The 17,279-nt window shown below is 44.8% G+C and overlaps 3 protein-coding genes across 4 annotated transcripts; all 3 read left to right on the forward strand.

Annotated features, from left to right (window-relative positions):
• Positions 1–229: 229 nt before the first annotated feature.
• LOC108039496 (putative inorganic phosphate cotransporter) lies at positions 230–12,822 on the forward strand. Of its 2 annotated transcripts, XM_017116534.2 has the most exons (6): positions 230–356; positions 3,821–4,462; positions 10,679–10,851; positions 10,918–11,481; positions 11,547–12,077; positions 12,190–12,822. In XM_017116534.2, exons 2-6 carry the CDS (start codon positions 4,399–4,401, stop codon positions 12,403–12,405), a joined length of 1,548 nt encoding a protein of 515 aa, XP_016972023.1. In that variant the 5' UTR covers positions 230–356; positions 3,821–4,398; the 3' UTR covers positions 12,406–12,822. The 2 variants fall into 2 exon arrangements, with proteins under 2 accessions (XP_016972023.1, XP_016972015.1); XM_017116526.2 differs by lacking the exons at positions 230–356; positions 3,821–4,462 and adding an exon at positions 8,915–9,296.
• Positions 12,823–13,069: 247 nt separating this feature from the next.
• LOC108039368 (sodium channel protein Nach) lies at positions 13,070–14,900 on the forward strand. Its single transcript, XM_017116356.1, has 6 exons — positions 13,070–13,431; positions 13,485–13,775; positions 13,838–14,286; positions 14,339–14,465; positions 14,523–14,626; positions 14,683–14,900. The coding sequence occupies exons 1-6, from the start codon at positions 13,070–13,072 to the stop codon at positions 14,898–14,900; spliced, it is 1,551 nt and encodes a 516-aa protein (XP_016971845.1).
• A 704-nt stretch (positions 14,901–15,604) lies between these two features.
• On the forward strand, positions 15,605–17,216 carry LOC108039416 (alpha-amylase-related protein). The gene is made up of 2 exons (XM_017116433.1): positions 15,605–16,258; positions 16,319–17,216. The coding sequence occupies exons 1-2, from the start codon at positions 15,605–15,607 to the stop codon at positions 17,144–17,146; spliced, it is 1,482 nt and encodes a 493-aa protein (XP_016971922.1). The 3' UTR covers positions 17,147–17,216.
• The last annotated feature ends 63 nt before the right edge of the window (positions 17,217–17,279 follow it).

A 17,279-nucleotide genomic window follows, 5' to 3' on the forward strand; every position in this document is an offset into this window, starting at 1 on the left:
TTATACACCATACAACATATACCATTTACCAGTGGTTTACAACGCAGCCTTATTATCACAATGGGCCATTATCACTCGGCGGACAGGTATTTATCAGGCAACCGAAGCTCGGCCCGTGAATCAAGTTGAGCGCTTCGTGTTTCCTAACGGCGACGCCGCTGCCTCGGCGACTTCTCTGCTCGGCGGGTAAAACAGAAACAGAATTATAAAAACGTTCAATTAGCCGAGGTAGTAAGTCATTACAGTGGCAACGCTCGTGGCGAAAAGAGCGAGTGAAAAGGCCCGAAAAGAAAGTTTTCCAGCGGTTGTGCGTGGAAATTTCGTGGAACGACTAAGTCCGGCGACAGCCCAATAATGTGAGTGGTAAATCTAGAATCTAAGTTGATGAAATTCCGCTGTGCTGTCAGTTTCCCCATCGCCCCTTTGTTTTTGTCCGCAAATTCGCTGGGATCCAGTTAATTTTGAAGGCACTGCAAAAAAAAGTGTAAGAACCTTATTAAAAACAGCTGATGCATATTTTTGAAAAGTTGTTTTTCTGTGCGTTTGCGCGTGTGTTTGTGCTCGGCGTGAGGTGAGTGAGTTTCTGATTAAAACCACCAGCCAATAAAATCCACAAAAATTTAAAAATATGTTCAAGCCACTGGCTGGCAAAAAATTTAACAAAGGAAAAAAACAAGTCGAGTAGGCAGAACAAAAGTGCTGCTTTTTATTGTCAAGGAACTCGAATTAAGTGCATGATTAACGATCGCAAATGATGCATTATTTTGTGCAAACATACCATTCACTTCCACCCAGACAAGTGCTTAGGCTTTGGGCTTGTGAGATAACCTAGCCCTACTTACTTTCGATTCGAATCCCGATTCGATAGCCAGCTCAAGTGCGAAAATGCGCGCCGATAAGCAGATAAGACCCCTTGAAGCCCCCAAGTCCACTGATCCAAACAGTTTCCCACTGCTCGAGAGCAGCGAAAACAATGTTAAGAGTCTGATAATAACTGACGCACTGCGAAAAATAAATATAACACAAAAAGTGCGTTCGTTTTCATGAGTTCTCTATATCTAAAACTGATTATTCCACATTTTCAGTTGCATTCAGTGAGCAAAAGATTAACTCCTTTGTTTCATTATGAAATATGAAAAGAATTAAAAATAAATACCAGTTCTTCTTTAAACATGTTTTTATTAAAATTCGTGAACATACTCAAGACTCACTTCAGAACACAAGTTCAAGAATACATATCCCAACATTAGATAGCACATTTTCCCCAAGTGTACAGCCACTCGGCCGAATCGAATGGGAATGTGAGTTGAGGTTGAGTCTCGGGCCTGAACTTGAACTTGAAAAGCTGAATGCAAACACTCGCAGCCAGTGAAAATGAAAATTGTTATGGAACTGGAAATGGTGTGGAAATGTTGGCAACAATTGGAACAAATAGCGAATAGCATTAAAATAAATTAATAGGAGCCCATTCGCATTAAAATGCCAATCTACGGTCGTTGAACGGTCTTAACTGGTGGAAAAAGCCACTGCCTTGTCACGGATCCGTCGTATAAGCGACGAAGGCTGGTTTATGGACCAGCGATATGGCCCAATTATGGCTTAATTATCGCAATCTGAAACCAGACGTCTTGGGTTCCTTCATGGCCGCATCCCAGTCAGCCGAATAATGGGTGAATGAAGTGTAATTCGCACGTGTTTTGGGCCGAGAGGAAGTATCTCGTTTCAGGTCCGGAGTTCGCATTGCCGTGCAATCTATGAGAGGTCCCCACTCTTAGATAAGCGAATTTGATTTACTGCCACAGTCACCTCTCATGGCAACCCATTATTCGGTGGGTTCCAGCTCACTTGGAGAAGAAAGCTATCGACAATCTGTCAATAAATCCGTCTGACTGGGAATTTATTGGCAATAAGAGTGGCAAGAGCTATTCTATTGGCCAAATCGATATTTGGCAGCTCCCCTCTGGCCCACTTCACTTACCAAAATTACCGACACTTCTGGTAGCGCCCCGGCGTACTTTTCAATCCGATTAAGAGGCGTTAGCGATAGCGATTAGATTCATAAATTTTTGTGGGCTCCTCCACTGCATTAAATATGGCTTTGTGGCCACCCATAAATATTGGGCTTTTATTAATATTTACTAATGCACTTTTAATGCCGGCCAAATGTAGTTATAAACTACAGACAACTGACAGTTACGACACAATGAACAATTAGCCATAAAAATTGCAATTTAAATTGATTACGTTATTTATAGGGTTTTTGCTGGAGATCCCTAGGCCCTTGGGGGACTTTATTCTATCTATCTATCTATTTATGCATGAGCTGCAGTAAATTAGCAATTGCCGCCTTGAATTTATTTTAACCTGTCGTGACTTGTATAATACCAGGGCAGTAAACGCCAGTGAGATCAGTGCCAGGAGTAAGGCATCCATCGCTTTCGACTGCTGCCAGCGATCTGCGGTCGTTTAGCGGCTGAAAATGCCAAATCATTCCGCCTAAGTTTGATAGCCCAAATGTTTACTCAAATGTCGGATTGCTAATTGCTTAAATTGATCAATATTTGTGACAGAAATAAGGCAAAGGAAACTGGAGATTTGCGCTACCTCACAGAGCGATCTTATTAAGTAATCACAGAGATCACATTTCTATTTCTGATCACTGGCTAATGAAAAGATAAGATAATCAAACTCCTTATGATTTCTGCAGAACAGCGGGTAATTGGTTACTCAATAAATGCATTCATTAATCATTCATTAAGGCAATCGCTAAGTCTGATAAGAGTAAACGAAAGCAAGTAGAACTGCAAATGAGATATGCTTATGCCATGCCATTGTATTTAAATAAAATAAACTAAGGCATTATATTATATAAGCTAATCTTTCCAGCTATCTTATGGAGATTTTTTTTAGAATTTCTAGTGTAATTAGTGGGGTGCCCGCTTGACATGTTTGTAGTCTAGTTTTTGTTTGCCAGACTTCGGCATTCAAAGCAGCCCAATTAAGGCATTGTGTGGGCTCAATTTCTAAGAAATCTGCGCAAACAAATTGACGCAGGGAGAGCAGGTTGCTCAGACGGCTTACGAAACTTTCCAAAAACGTTTTTTTGGGCTGCTTGACGTGCAAACAATTCGACAACAATTTAAATGCGGCTCACACAGAAACTCAAGTGCGCAACTGTGTTATTGTTATATTGAATTCGGCTCTTTATATTTAAATACATGTAGAATCAAAGCGCTGTTATAATCAATTTACCTGGAAATTTGCTTGCAAAACCGCGTAACCAGTTTCGTGAAAAGGGACGCATTGTTTTGATATTCGGTAGTATGCTGAAAACCGAAATAAACGTACAAATTATAAACACATTACATCATCGGGAGCCGAAATTGTCAATATGTGAGTGGAGAGGCTCCGAACGAGATAAGTAGAGCTGTAAGGTTGATTACATTGCGAGTGTGCGATATAAATGCAAATATTAAGCTAGCCTTGCAGTGCCACCACATTAAAGAGCAGCCAAGGTCTCCGCACAGAACTGGCTAAGAAATCGGGGCCCAAACTGTACCCCCGATCGATCGGGCAACGGATATACTTGAATATATAAAAATGGTCAAATCACCGTATTAAATATTTGATCGCCGGTCGCTGTTAACTGGGAAAACGTGCGTAGGGAGACAAACTCGTGAGATCTCGAAATCAAATGCCAATCTCGGCGGGATGACGGTGGACATTTCGCATTCGGCGACACTTAGCGTTTGCCTAACCAATTGAAGCCGATAGCCTGCTAAATTTATCAAACTAATTTGTTTACCGCTCTCGCTTTCAGATTAACAACTTGATCTGCCGATCTGCCGATCTGTGCGATCCGCCGACCAGAAAAGCGGGGAAACTGCTGGAGAAGTGAAGGGACGCCATCCGTATCCCCGAAGAGCGAGTGTCAACAAGCTGGCGAAACGGCGAATAACTCGTGCAAACAGCAGACGTCTGACTGCGATTGGGACCCAGACCCAGAGCGAACCTGAATCGGGGCTTATTTAAAGCCCGCTACCCGCTGTCTGTCAATCAGAACAATTCAAGCTGCCGACGGCAGCAGATCGCGAGTGAAGAAACCAGAAGAAATCAGAAGAATTCCGAAGAAAGCTCCAGGCAGAAGATAATTGTGCAGGCAGTAATACCTATCGTACCGGTGGGGCAAATGCCCCGACACCTTGCACACAAAAGTTAAACTGCAAATACTTGCATTCCGTATCAATAACAATAACACCCCCGTCGAAGTTTGCCTTCTGCATTGTGAGCAGTATTGTGATATTTGAACGCGCCACCTGCACCGTCGCAATCAATTTGCTTTAACACTTTGTGTTTAAGCCAAACAAAGCCATCAGGTCTGATTAAACAAGTAGCAAGATGTCCGCGTCAAAGGAGGCCATTTGTGCCAGCACCGAGAAGGATCTGGAGAAGCCAGCACTGGGTGAGTTTCCTTGACTCGGGTATATAGTAGTCCATATTACAGAAGGGAGCGTGCCAAAGTATCACAGTAAAATGGTGTAATGTTTACTAATTACAGCTGAGATAATTCACAATTGTCTTTACACTTATAGCCGAGATAATTCCCAATTGTTATCGCACTCTTTGCTTGGCAATTATTAAGGGTCTGATAGGGATGTGACAAAAACATCATAAATACAATGGCCAATAAGAGAATATAAATAGAAGGGATGCTATATAGGAGTGACATAAATCTTGATATGGGAGAAGGTATCTTATTCGAGTTCTATTGCTTTCTAGCTAAATTATCCCCATATTGCAATATTGTTATCCTTGTTTACAAGCCACACGAACTAAAACTCACTGTATAGTAGGAAATAACTTACCCCACAATATACCCACCTTCAGTTATTGACGATAGGAAGTACTTTCGAACACCTAATAATGATCGGTGATTTGAGTAATATGCATATACACCTTTGCTTTCTTTCACTCGAACAATTACCCGCTAGGTTGGCAAATCATATAATGCGTACCCAAGTCTATGATTTCAGTTGCGGGGTAATTGCCCCATTTATTGCAAATGACAATTCTCTCGGGTATGTGTCTCAACCGGTGAGCCATATAATTTATATTTATCGGTTGCTCGAAATACTAAGCAAATTAACAGAACACAACCTGAAAAGAAAACGTGAGCACACGTTCCACCCGACTATTTTGCAATCGTTAAACTCAAGAATTACACTGAAGTCGATTGAATGGGTCGCTCATTGCTTCTCCGGGGATCCACTTGATTTAAATAAACGAAATCCGCCCGAAAATGGATGAGAAGGTTGCCGCTAAACGGAAGTTATTTGTTATGCAACGAAACTGAGGAGAAAAATAAAATCCATTAATAAGAAGAGTCGCCAATGCGTGAGCCAAATTCACAATTAACGTGTGACACAGAGTCCGTAGTTTGCAAAGGAAAAATGTATTGTGCTTAATAAACGAAATATGTTTTGAGCATTTTTTACAAGTTATTATGTGACTGAAAAAATAAATAAATTAAGCTAAGAAGTTTTCCCAATTAACTTAGGTATTAGTTAGAATAAACATAATAATAAAAATTCGTTTAATTTTAACTAGCTTGTGGTGTTTCTTTTGAGCAGTTGATTTAACAGTCCAAAATAGTGATTTCTAGGTTGCCCATTATTTCGCCATTTACGGACAATCCAAGTGGTTTGTTTACGATGTCTTAGCTTCCTCTCATAACTTATCCAGAAGTCATCTGCTCGACACTTGACACAGTTTGTCTGAGTTCCCGGTTTACCTTTTTCGTAGCCCAGTAGCGTGGTTCCAACCGACCAAAACCGGTTACCGGCAAAGGCCCGAAAATGCAAAAGCCAGACTGGCCAAAAAACAGAGCTATAAATCGCGGCAAATGCCAAATCCAGTACGTGTTTATAACTGTGCAAATGAACTCTGCAAGGCGATGTGAAAACTCGTTTTCTCACGAGATTCGCGGCTAAGGTCAGTCGGGGAAATGCATTCGCCTTGAGATTCCGGCGAGAACTTTTCACTTTTTACTTTCGTTGGCGATTACAAAACTGTGTTGGAATGAGAGCGATTTTCGGTCTGGCAGCTTGCCGAGTTTTTCACCGAGTCGCTGGCTTTTGGCCCTGATATTGACACTTGAATGGGGTGCCCTCTGGCTCTGTCATCTTGCGACATGCCACCGGTTAATTGGATGGAACAGTAGTGAATACATTATCCATTCAATTTCCCAGCCAACGCCCCCGCAGTTTGGGATCGTATGTGGAGGTGGGTGGCTCGAAAAACGCCCAGTAATTTAACAATAGGACGGCAGAGTATGGAATCAGCGACCTGTTCAGCGATGCGCTCGACTGGAGCCCCATATCCGTTCTATATTTCCATGGGATGTATCTAGTATATGCACAGCATTGTTGGCGTTGACGTCTCGGGGCACTGGCGTAATCCGATTTGCGGTCCATTTCAGTGCGACTTGCTAAATTGAAAAATTGCCTTTACAAAGTAGGCTTACATTCTTATGCGAGCAAGTGAGATAGCTGGCACTGTAAACTTTTCAATTTGGACAGTGGAAATTCCTCATTTTTTAAGATCGTGACTTTGCGACGTTTTCGTAGAATTTTATTTCACTTTTTCTTTTTTTTTTGCGACAGTGAGTGGCATGCAAATTACTCATCTCATCTCTTGAGTGTGCATGTTACTATTTTTATAGATTACAATTACCACGAAAATAGCTTAGACATTCATTCAGATACTGCTACCTAACATTTCACCTGCAAAAGGGAAACCGAATTAGAAATTACAGAGCAATTAACCCAATGCCACAGTTGTGACTCGCTGAATTGGAACTATCTTTTAAAGATGGGCAAATAATCTCCGAATAACAACAGTCTGACCTTCTGGGAAAACAAAGTCGCCTCTTTTATAGCCGGTAAATGTTTGCGCTACTCTTTTTCACCTCTCAAGATACCCGATACCAGGAAACCAACCCTCAAAGGCGACAAGTATTCGTTGTTTATGTTTAAATTGAGTTGAAAGCCAAATAAACGTCAATTGCGCCTTACAATTATGGCTGACGGTGGCAAATCGGCGCTTTTTGGATACCCAGAGTTCCCCAGAATGATCTCACACAAGCACTTACATTCAGTTAAATGGGAGATGAAAGATGAAGACGCATAGAAAACCGTGTAAAAGTAGTTACCCTAGTCACCTACGTTACGTCGTTACGCAGCAAAGCTCAACCCAAAAGCAGGCACTGAAAACGTAACGAAAGCTTACGTCATGTAGAGCGTTATGTAGAGTGTATGTAAAATAGTTAACTCATTCAAATGCCCATAAATAAATATCAATATAATTATATTCATTCTTGTTGCCAAACTAAAATAGATCGCAATACTTGGCAGTCAAAGTGAAAAATCACTTAATTGCTTTGGGCGCGCACAACTGTACCGCAGCCTGACCATAAAAATTCCATTAGAAGACTGCCAAAAATACACCCTACATACGAACACTTAAATAATTAGAATATGGCATACATCAAGCTAGACAGTGTGAATGGCTTCTCTTCTTTGTCACGAGAGCTTAACATGCCCAATGCCAGCTAAAAACAATTAACACAAAAGGGAACCATAAACAAGAGGAAAGGAAGTTGGAGATGTTTAACTATCAGGTGGCATATACCTCAAATGTTTGGATTTATTAAAAATATATCTCCCTGGAAGATAAAATAAATATAAAATAATTATACTAGAAATGACAGAATAATAATCCATGACATATTAGTTTTTATAATATGCCAACCTGGAATTACTGATCTTCTAAGGCCTCATAAGAGATAACCCCACTGCTCCCTCTTCCAAGATGTAAGATCCAAGCTTCTACCCCCTCTTCAACAGTAGATCATTCGCAAGTCGGTGCGATCGTGTCGGATTGGCAGATTGAACTTGTGAGGAGAGGCAGGCGACAAACACGTGTTGGTCTCAGCCGGCGGCAACTTTCAGAGCGGGCTTCGACATCGCCACACACATTCGCATATGAACACTTATCGAGTCAAGCGTGACTGTAGCTATTTTTACTGCTCCAACTTTGGTCTCGCTCTGCGGTTTGTTGAAAAAATAAATAATGGTTAAACCAAAACAAAAGGGAAATGCCGTGCGGTTTTGTTCTGACTTTCGGGCTCTGTCAAAATTAACAGCAACTTGTCAAAACGATTAAATAGCGTATATATTTTGGCATGACCAGTAATTACACACAAAATACAGTGCACCTTGCGGGGGCGCCTCCATTTAGCGGCGTCGCATTTCTATGACTTCATCCTGGGTCTGTAGACATACATATTTACACATGTCTGCCCCATTTGCTTTTGTTGGGGATGGTTAGGGTACCTTAAAGACCATTATTTTGATATTAACATTAATGAGATACCCTCGATGTTACCATAATCACTTAGCTGTGCATATTTTAGGCAGCGCGTGTACGTGTACTCCATGTGCCGAAAGTCACGAGATGTGAATGTGTACCATGCTTACGTCCATCCGATATAATTAGACATATATACTATGCGGAGGTGGTGCGCCCGATTTCTTTGACTTTGGTCCGACCGAAAAGTTCACTCTATCAATTGACATCAATCGCCGGGCCCGAAATGATGCATTATGCAGGGGAGAATTTTCCATCGCCTCACTTAATTAGTCGAAATCTGAACACTAAAACTGATGTAATCGCCCAGCGGCGGAGAGAGCGACGCCGGCGCAGAATCGTACATTCGTACACCATGCTCGGTCTAAATCCGAACCCACTGGCCGCAGAAATACTCGGGGCATAGGCATACCCACATACCCACATACCCACAGCCGCGGTGTAGCCACAGTTTATAAATGAAGGCGGCGCAACAGTTGGCGCTCAGTGGGAAAAGCTAAAGGCAGCAAGCGGGAGCGCAAAGTGCCGACTCAGTTGACCGTTCAGCGTCGAAGGCAGAACACATAGGGCTGGCGAATTATCGCTAATTGTTTCTTGATTCAAAACTCCGAGCTTCCCGGTCCGCGATATGTTACGGTCTTCAGCCGGCCAGGTCGACAGATAGACAATGAAATGGTTTAAGCGTGTGCGCAAAAAGTCTTGAACTCGAGGAAAACCGAACTAGAAAATATCGAATTTAGCTGAGTTAAGGGTGGCTTCCCGCAAAATGCCCTTCCGCCGCAGCAGTCTGAACCATCGCCACCGCGATGGCCACGTTTTGGTGTGGAACCAGAGGAATGTTCATGAGTCTCTGGAGCAGCAGCCACATAGTAAGCTAAAAATCGTATTTAAAAAAAGATCCACAAGTCTACATACAGTTATGCCTTAGTCACTTCTAAAAAATTAATAGCTTATTGATCCCTCCATTTGTTTTTCTTCTACACTTTTCTTTTGTGCCTACCCTGCGTATACGTAATATTAAGGGTAGAACTATGTTGTCAATCGTCGCTCGCCTTTTAAACACATATCTCCACCGGTAGACCGGTTTTCTTCTCCTTGGGCTGCTTTCGCGCGATACACACGTGCTTCTCCCCATCGCCAGATTGCTGCCCACGAAAGCAAACGCGGCAATTGTGCAACACGAGATCTTGGCGGAAAATGCGGGGAAACCAGGGAAAAAGCGAGCAAATCGCGCGATTTAACGCTGCGTGAGCAGAAATAAACGGCCAGCGAACAACAATATTTTTAAAATTATTTTTCGAATCAGCAATTTTGCGTTTTCGGACTATTGTTTATGTCATATATTTTTTTGGTAAATTACGGGGCTACTGAATTCTACCAAATCTGTTGGGTTATTGAACACAAAAAGCTAATCGTACAGTTTTTGTTTTTCCACAAGGTGGTCAAAGTTCATTAGTTTTGAAAGTTACTTGCCTCATTTAATTCTGTTCACTGGCAGCCTTGACTTTGCTATGCGTCACGTACTAATTAAACCATAAAGACCAAACACCAGACCCAAGCCCTAGAAAGCAAACACAACTGTACTGAAAGCTGGAATTCTGGGTAACCTCACGTGTTCCACGGCCGTGTAAATTGCTAGAAATGCCGGCGATTCACGTTTGACAAATGACACAAATAGCACTAAAAACAACAAGCCCTCCTCCACCCAACGTAAACAATGGCTTTCATCATAATAACAGAACGCGATCTAGGAATATGACTCTGTGGCTATAAAATAAAATAAATAAAGGCAATTGTGAAATATTCGTAGAAACTAAATTAAAAAAATATTAATTAATACAAATGGAATTAAAAACATCCATTTGTAGTGTTTTATGAGTCTGATAGTCTCCGACTTCCCATGAGTCACTTAGCAAAGCCGATGGGAATCTTATCTCGAACGAGCAATGAACCTTGAGCTAAGCAAACCCCAGACGAGATTATATCTTCATATCTCGGCGATAGCCTCGATACATTTGGGTTATTTCTGCATTTCCGAAACATATAATTTGCCATCTGGCATTTGTAGTTGATGACAAGATTTCCGCTCGCTTTAGATTAATTATTTTGTACTTGCTCATTGCTCACTGACGCATGCATTGAGTAAGCTAAGTTTTCACATTCTTAGAGGGGTATATTTTAATTTTTTGTGTTCTCTTTGGGTCTTTCTTAAATGGGCTTCGTACTAATTTGCATTATGTTAATTTTTTAGGATGCTTCGCCACCCGGTACTTTGTGACCTTCATGCTTTTCCTGGGCATGGCCAATGCGTATGTGATGCGCACTAACATGTCGGTCGCCATTGTGGCCATGGTCAATCACACGGCCATTAAGACCGGCGTAGAGGAGTACGACGACGAGTGCGGAGATCGGGACATACCCATTGTAAGTTCACTTGACAAAGATCCATATTTGGTAACTTTTTCACTTCTCCTTTTACTCCGTTTTCAGGACGATTCCCAGGACGGCGAGTTCCCTTGGAGCTCGGCCCTGCAGGGCTACATCCTGTCCTCCTTCTTCTACGGCTATGTGATCACCCAGATCCCCTTCGGCATCCTGGCCAAGAAGTACGGCTCCCTGCGATTCCTGGGCTACGGCATGCTGATCAACTCGGTGTTCGCCTTCCTGGTCCCGGTGGCTGCCCGCCAAGGAGGAGTCTGGGGTCTGTGCGCGGTGCGGTTCATCCAGGGTCTGGGCGAGGGTCCCATTGTGCCCTGCACCCACGCCATGCTGGCCAAGTGGATTCCCCCCAACGAGAGGTCCCGCATGGGTGCTGCCGTGTACGCGGGTGCGCAGTTTGGAACCATCATCTCGATGCCGCTTTCCGGACTGCTGGCCGAATACGGCTTCGATGGCGGCTGGCCATCGATCTTCTATGTGTTTGGCATCGTGGGCACCGTCTGGTCCATCGCCTTCCTGATCTTTGTGTACGAGGAACCCTCCGCGCACCCCACCATCGACGAGCGCGAGAAGAAGTACATTAACGATGCCCTCTGGGGATCCGATGTGGTCAAGGTGGGTTTTTTGGAAATGAAAACTTAAAGCGGAGTGGCTAATCATGTTCTCCTTACTTCTTTTAGAGCCCTCCCATCCCCTTCAGGGCCATCTTGAAGTCGCTGCCCTTCTACGCCATTCTGTTCGCCCACATGGGCCACAACTATGGCTACGAGACCCTGATGACCGAGCTGCCCACCTACATGAAGCAGGTGCTCCGCTTCTCGCTGAAGTCGAACGGCCTGCTCAGCTCCCTGCCCTACCTGGCCATGTGGCTCTTCTCCATGTTCATCTCGGTGATCGCCGATTGGATGATCAGCTCGAAGCGCTTCTCGCACACGGCCACCAGGAAGCTGATCAACAGTATTGGCCAGTACGGACCTGGCATCGCCCTGTTGGCCGCCGCCTACACGGGCTGCGATCGCGCCCTCACCCTGGCCATCCTCACCATCGGAGTGGGCCTGAACGGAGGCATCTACTCCGGCTTCAAGATCAACCACTTGGACCTCACCCCGCGCTTCGCCGGCTTCTTGATGGCCATCACGAACTGCTCGGCCAACTTGGCAGGTCTGCTGGCGCCCATTGCCGCGGGCAACCTCATCTCCGATCACAGCAAGGTGAGTTTTGGGGTCCGTTTCTTTAAGTGCACCACTAAGAACTCCATTTCGAGTGGGAAAATCAATGGGAATGGTCTTTACGTGTCACTAATGTCACCCCTTTCCTTTCCAGCCCATGATGGGTCAGTGGAAGATCGTGTTCTTCATCGCCGCCTTCGTGTACATCATCTGCGGCACCTTCTACAACATCTTCGGCTCCGGCGAGCGCCAGTACTGGGACAATCCGGCGGACGACGAGCAGAAGCCGGCCCTGCAGACCACGAGCACCACCACCCCGCAAAGGCTGAGCAATGGCAACTCGGCGCCACCGGCCATCTCCAGCTCCTAAGATCCAGAGGGCTCTAGTATTAATACGTACACTATACGAAATGCCTAGCTTAGTCCTTGTTTTAGTTACCTATGTGTTAAGCCAAAAGTTGTTAATATTGATAGTTAGCCATTGATCTATTCCTATGCCTGCATATACATACACCGCTAAAAAGACAGTAAGCTTCCCATTGTAAATAAATTGGGAACTCGAAACGAGCCCACACCAAATCGAGCACAAATCGTCAACTTTAGTTAGGGAATTCGAGGTCTACCATTGCAAATGCGTAGTTTTCTTATCTTATTGTGATAGCGACAGAGTTTAGTTCTCTCACTGATTTGTTTTGAAATTAAATGATCCGCTCAAGCGAACATTGTTAAGCAAGTAACCAAATGTATGGAAACCATTAAAAACTACTAGTTTAAGAAACAACCAAAACACGAGCTTTTATTTATTGGGAAAGAGTTCCTTTTTTGTGAACCGTCAGTGAACCGTCTAGGAATTAAGGTTTTAAGTACTGAGTACAAAGGCTGTAGAACTCACAAGACTGTATATTAAACACACTCACCCTCGAATCCTAATTCGTTAATAATAAGCACTTGTCAGTATATCAAGTGAGGCCATCTCCTCCGACACTGTATTTAAATGCGTGGCCCGACGCAAACGCCATCAGTTGGCAGTACAAATGGGTCACGAGGAGGAGCTGAGTTCGGACCAGGTGGATCTGAAAGTATCTCCTTTGGTGGGGTCCCTTCGACGGACTTGGAGTGACTTCTGCGCCACCAGCAGTATCCACGGATTGAGATATACCCGCGATGAGGACACCAACCGAATAGTGCACCTTGTGTGGCTGTTGATTTCCTTGGTGATGTTTATTTGCGCTGTGGCTATGGCGCACACCTTCTACATGGACTACCGCAGCAGTCCCACCAGAATGAATGTGCAAAGTGATCACACGCCGGTTACTAACCTCTATTTCCCACCAGTCACCATCTGCCCCGATGTCCTCTTCAACATGCAGAAGTCCAAGGCTTTTCTAAACACCATGTGGGTAGTAATTTCTTGAAGGAAAATTTGTTTTATATATTTTATCCCGGCAGACAACTCCCAAAAGGAACTGAGTTAAGTGGCATTCTCCGGAATCTACACATTTTCTACGGTTTTATGCTGGACGATGAACGTTACACTGCCCAAGATATTGAACAAATGGAGACGCTGCTCTCCATCAACAATCTGACCCTTCAACAATTTGTGGAGCACCTTCGTTGGGATTGTGATGAAATCCTTCATCGCTGTCGATTCAATGGCGACATATTGGATTGTTCGAAGATTTTTCAGCTCTCCAAGACTTTCTTCGGTCACTGTTGTTCATTTAATTTGCGACAGAAGGGGTGGGTAAATAATTGCGATACCAAATCCGATAAATACGTTACTTAATTGATTTTTTCCAAAGTCTGAACTTTACAGCCCAACGAGCCATTGGGGGTCTTAAATACGGCCTTTCGGTTATTGTTAGGTATAAAGACGACAGCTACGATCCAGTGCAATCGTATTCCTATGGCGTAAAGCTGCTAATCCAGGAAGTAGATGCCTTTCCCAGTGCCCATGCTGCTGCAAAGTTCGTGGCCTTCAACACGGAGACTTTTGCCGCCCTCAGACCCCAAGAAACCTTCTGTTCGGCGGCTGTCAAGGCTCTTACGATTGAGGAGAGGAATTGCATTTTCCAGAAGGAGTTTCCCCTGAGGTACTTTTCCGACTATGTTTACCCCAACTGCGAGCTGAATTGTAGGGTCACGAATATGGTTAAGTTTTGTGGCTGCCACACGTACTTCTTTGACTTCAATCGGACCGAAGATAGGATTTGTACCTTCAGGGATATACCCTGTCTGGTGGATAATTTTGGTGGGTTATTGGCTTTAATGATAAATGTATAAAGCTAACAATTTGCTCTTAGCTAATATAATAACCAGGAAAAAGAGCACGCAGTGCTATTGTCCCCTTACCTGTGAACACTTTGATTACGATGTCCAGGTATCCAACTTTCCCCTAGAACTCAACATGCCAGTGCCAGATAAGTTCTAGTAAGAGTATATAAAACTTGTCACTTGATTTACTATAGAAAACATTTTCGATTTCAGCTCTGGTTTAGCCAAAAACGACGGAGTATTGCATATATTTATCAACTCCTTCAGCTATCGTCGCCTACGTCGTGACTTGCTTTCCAATATGGTTACTTTGGTTTGTAAGTTGAGTGAATATTTCCCCCCAATTTCCGAACTTATCAAGTGCTATTTTTAGCTAACCTAGGCAGCGCCTTCAGTCTTTTTGTAGGAATGAGTATGCTCTCCGTGGTGGAGATTATCTACTACTTTTCAGTCATCCTTCGCAAGAACTATAAAATAGAATGCGAAACACGCAACAAGATGCTTCATAAGAGACCAAAGTTCGCAAGGCCCAAAGTAAATGACTCCCACAGTAAACACCAGAAATCAGTTTTCATAATTCACAAATCGTAATCTGCTCGGTGGCAGAATGCAAAAAATATTGTCGTAAATTATACCAATAAAATCGATTTCAAGAGGAATTAAGCGAGCAAATGAACTTAGTTATACTCTGTTCAAAGGGGTATAATGTTTTTGCTTAGATTTTTAAAATGCTAAAGTAAATATATTAAAAATATGAATTTTCGGAAACCGAGATCTATGCTTAAAAACACATTTTCCGATAAAAAAATGATAGTTGGTTTTTGAAAATATCAATTCGATATTCTCGAGTATTTCCTTTTGATCTTTTCGAAAATTTCCCTTTGAAACAATTATAAATTTGTTAGTTATAAGAGAGAAAATCCAAATAATCGTATTTATGTTTGAAATTATATTACAGATTAAAAATTGTTTCCTTAAGAATATCAAAAAAGTTTTCAAAGAGAATATTTTACTTTGGAGTAACAATGAAACGTCCAGCAAGGGTATCTTATGCACTAGTGACGAATCTAATCTTCTTGTCTCATAATCTTCTGGGAAAGCCAAGATACTTGCAAATATCTGCCCCACTATCGCGTATTGCCATAGGTCAGCCGATGGCCATTGTAAATCTGCCCCCAATCGTGTGGCGACCATCTGCTGGTCGTAAATTGGACCCAAGCGAAGCAAATCCGCGATAAGATTGCCGGGGGTATAAAAGTGGAAATCGCTCTGAAGATTGCCCACAGTTTACGGTCATGTTCAAGTTCGCATTGGCCCTGACGCTCTGCCTGGCGGGCAGCCTTTCGCTGGCCCAGCACAATCCCCACTGGTGGGGCAACCGCAACACCATTGTCCACCTGTTCGAGTGGAAGTGGTCGGACATCGCCGAGGAGTGCGAGAGGTTCCTGGGACCGCGCGGCTTCGCGGGGGTGCAAGTGAGCCCCGCGAACGAGAACATCATTGCCGCGGGTCGGCCTTGGTGGGAGAGGTACCAGCCCATCTCCTACAAGCTGACCACACGCTCAGGAAATGAGGAGGAGTTCGGCGACATGGTGCGCCGCTGCAACGAAGTGGGTGTGCGCATCTACGTGGACGTGCTCCTGAACCACATGTCCGGCGACTTCGAGGGCGTGGCCGTGGGCACGGGCGGTTCAGAGGCGGAGCCCAGCAAGAAGTCCTTCCCAGGGGTTCCATTCACCGCCCAGGACTTCCACCCCAGCTGCGAGATCACCGACTGGAACGACCGCTTCCAGGTGCAGCAGTGCGAGTTGGTGGGCCTCAAGGATCTCGACCAGAGCAGTGACTGGGTGAGGAGCAAGCTGATCGAGTTCCTGGACCACCTCATCGAACTGGGTGTCGCCGGGTTCCGAGTGGATGCCGCCAAGCACATGGCTTCGGAGGATCTGGAGGTGAGTCGGGTCTGCGTCTGTTAAATGCTCCATGATTGCTAATCGTATCCATATCCGCAGTACATCTACGGCAGCCTGAGCAACCTGAACATCGAGCACGGCTTCCCCCACAACTCGCGTCCCTTCATCTTCCAGGAGGTCATCGACCATGGCCACGAGACCGTGTCCCGCGACGAGTACAAGAATCTGGGTGCCGTGACCGAGTTCCGGTTCTCTGAGGAGATCGGCAACGCCTTCCGCGGCAACAACGCCCTCAAGTGGCTGCAGAGCTGGGGCACCGGCTGGGGATTCCTGCCCTCTGAGCAGGCCCTGACCTTCGTGGACAACCACGACAACCAGCGGGATGCGGGCGCTGTGCTGAACTACAAGACCCCCCGGCAGTACAAGATGGCCACCGCCTTCCACCTGGCCTACCCCTACGGCGTCAGCCGGGTGATGAGCTCCTTCGCCTTCGACGACCATGACACTCCGCCGCCGCAGGACGCGCAGGAGAGGATCATCTCGCCCGAGTTCGACCAGGATGGAGCCTGCGTGAACGGGTGGATCTGCGAGCACCGCTGGCGCCAGATCTACGCGATGGTGGGCTTCAAGAACGCCGTGCGCGACACGGAGCTGGCCGAGTGGTGGGACAACGGCGACAGCCAGATCTCCTTCTGTCGCGGCAACAAGGGCTTCCTGGCCGTCAACAACAACCTGTACGACCTGTCCCAGGAGCTGAACACCTGCCTGCCGGCCGGGTTATACTGCGATGTGATCTCAGGCAGCCTCATCGACGGTTCCTGCACCGGCAAGTCCGTCACGGTGGACGACAGGGGATACGGCTACATCCACATCGGAGCCGAGGACTTCGATGGTGTGCTGGCCCTGCATGTGGAGGCCAAAGTTTGAATTAAGGTAACACAGAAATCTGGGCTTTATTTTGTCTCAAATTACAATAAAAACGAACGCACATAATGTATGGAGGTTTTAGCTCTAACTATTTGAGTATGTATGTGAGCGGTAACAATAACAGTACAAATGC

This window comes from Drosophila rhopaloa, unplaced genomic scaffold (assembly GCF_018152115.1).
Source record: "Drosophila rhopaloa isolate 14029-0021.01 unplaced genomic scaffold, ASM1815211v1 contig_115, whole genome shotgun sequence".
Lineage (NCBI taxonomy): Eukaryota > Metazoa > Arthropoda > Insecta > Diptera > Drosophilidae > Drosophila > Drosophila rhopaloa.

What these genes read in the sequence shown, in the direction of transcription:
- LOC108039496 (XM_017116526.2), top strand. Translation starts at nt 9,194, where the DNA reads ATGCCCTTCCGCCGCAGCAGTCTGAACCATCGCCACCGCGATGGCCAC. An exon ending in GAGATCGGGACATACCCATT is followed by an intron (nt 10,852 to 10,917) that starts GTAAGTTCACTT and finishes CTCCGTTTTCAG; the next exon opens with GACGATTCCCAGGACGGCGA. An exon ending in TCATCTCCGATCACAGCAAG is followed by an intron (nt 12,078 to 12,189) that starts GTGAGTTTTGGG and finishes TTTCCTTTCCAG; the next exon opens with CCCATGATGGGTCAGTGGAA.
- LOC108039368 (XM_017116356.1), top strand. Translation starts at nt 13,070, where the DNA reads ATGGGTCACGAGGAGGAGCTGAGTTCGGACCAGGTGGATCTGAAAGTA. An exon ending in TTTAATTTGCGACAGAAGGG is followed by an intron (nt 13,776 to 13,837) that starts GTGGGTAAATAA and finishes TTTTTTCCAAAG; the next exon opens with TCTGAACTTTACAGCCCAAC. An exon ending in CAATATGGTTACTTTGGTTT is followed by an intron (nt 14,627 to 14,682) that starts GTAAGTTGAGTG and finishes TGCTATTTTTAG; the next exon opens with CTAACCTAGGCAGCGCCTTC.
- LOC108039416 (XM_017116433.1), top strand. Translation starts at nt 15,605, where the DNA reads ATGTTCAAGTTCGCATTGGCCCTGACGCTCTGCCTGGCGGGCAGCCTT. An exon ending in TGGCTTCGGAGGATCTGGAG is followed by an intron (nt 16,259 to 16,318) that starts GTGAGTCGGGTC and finishes CCATATCCGCAG; the next exon opens with TACATCTACGGCAGCCTGAG.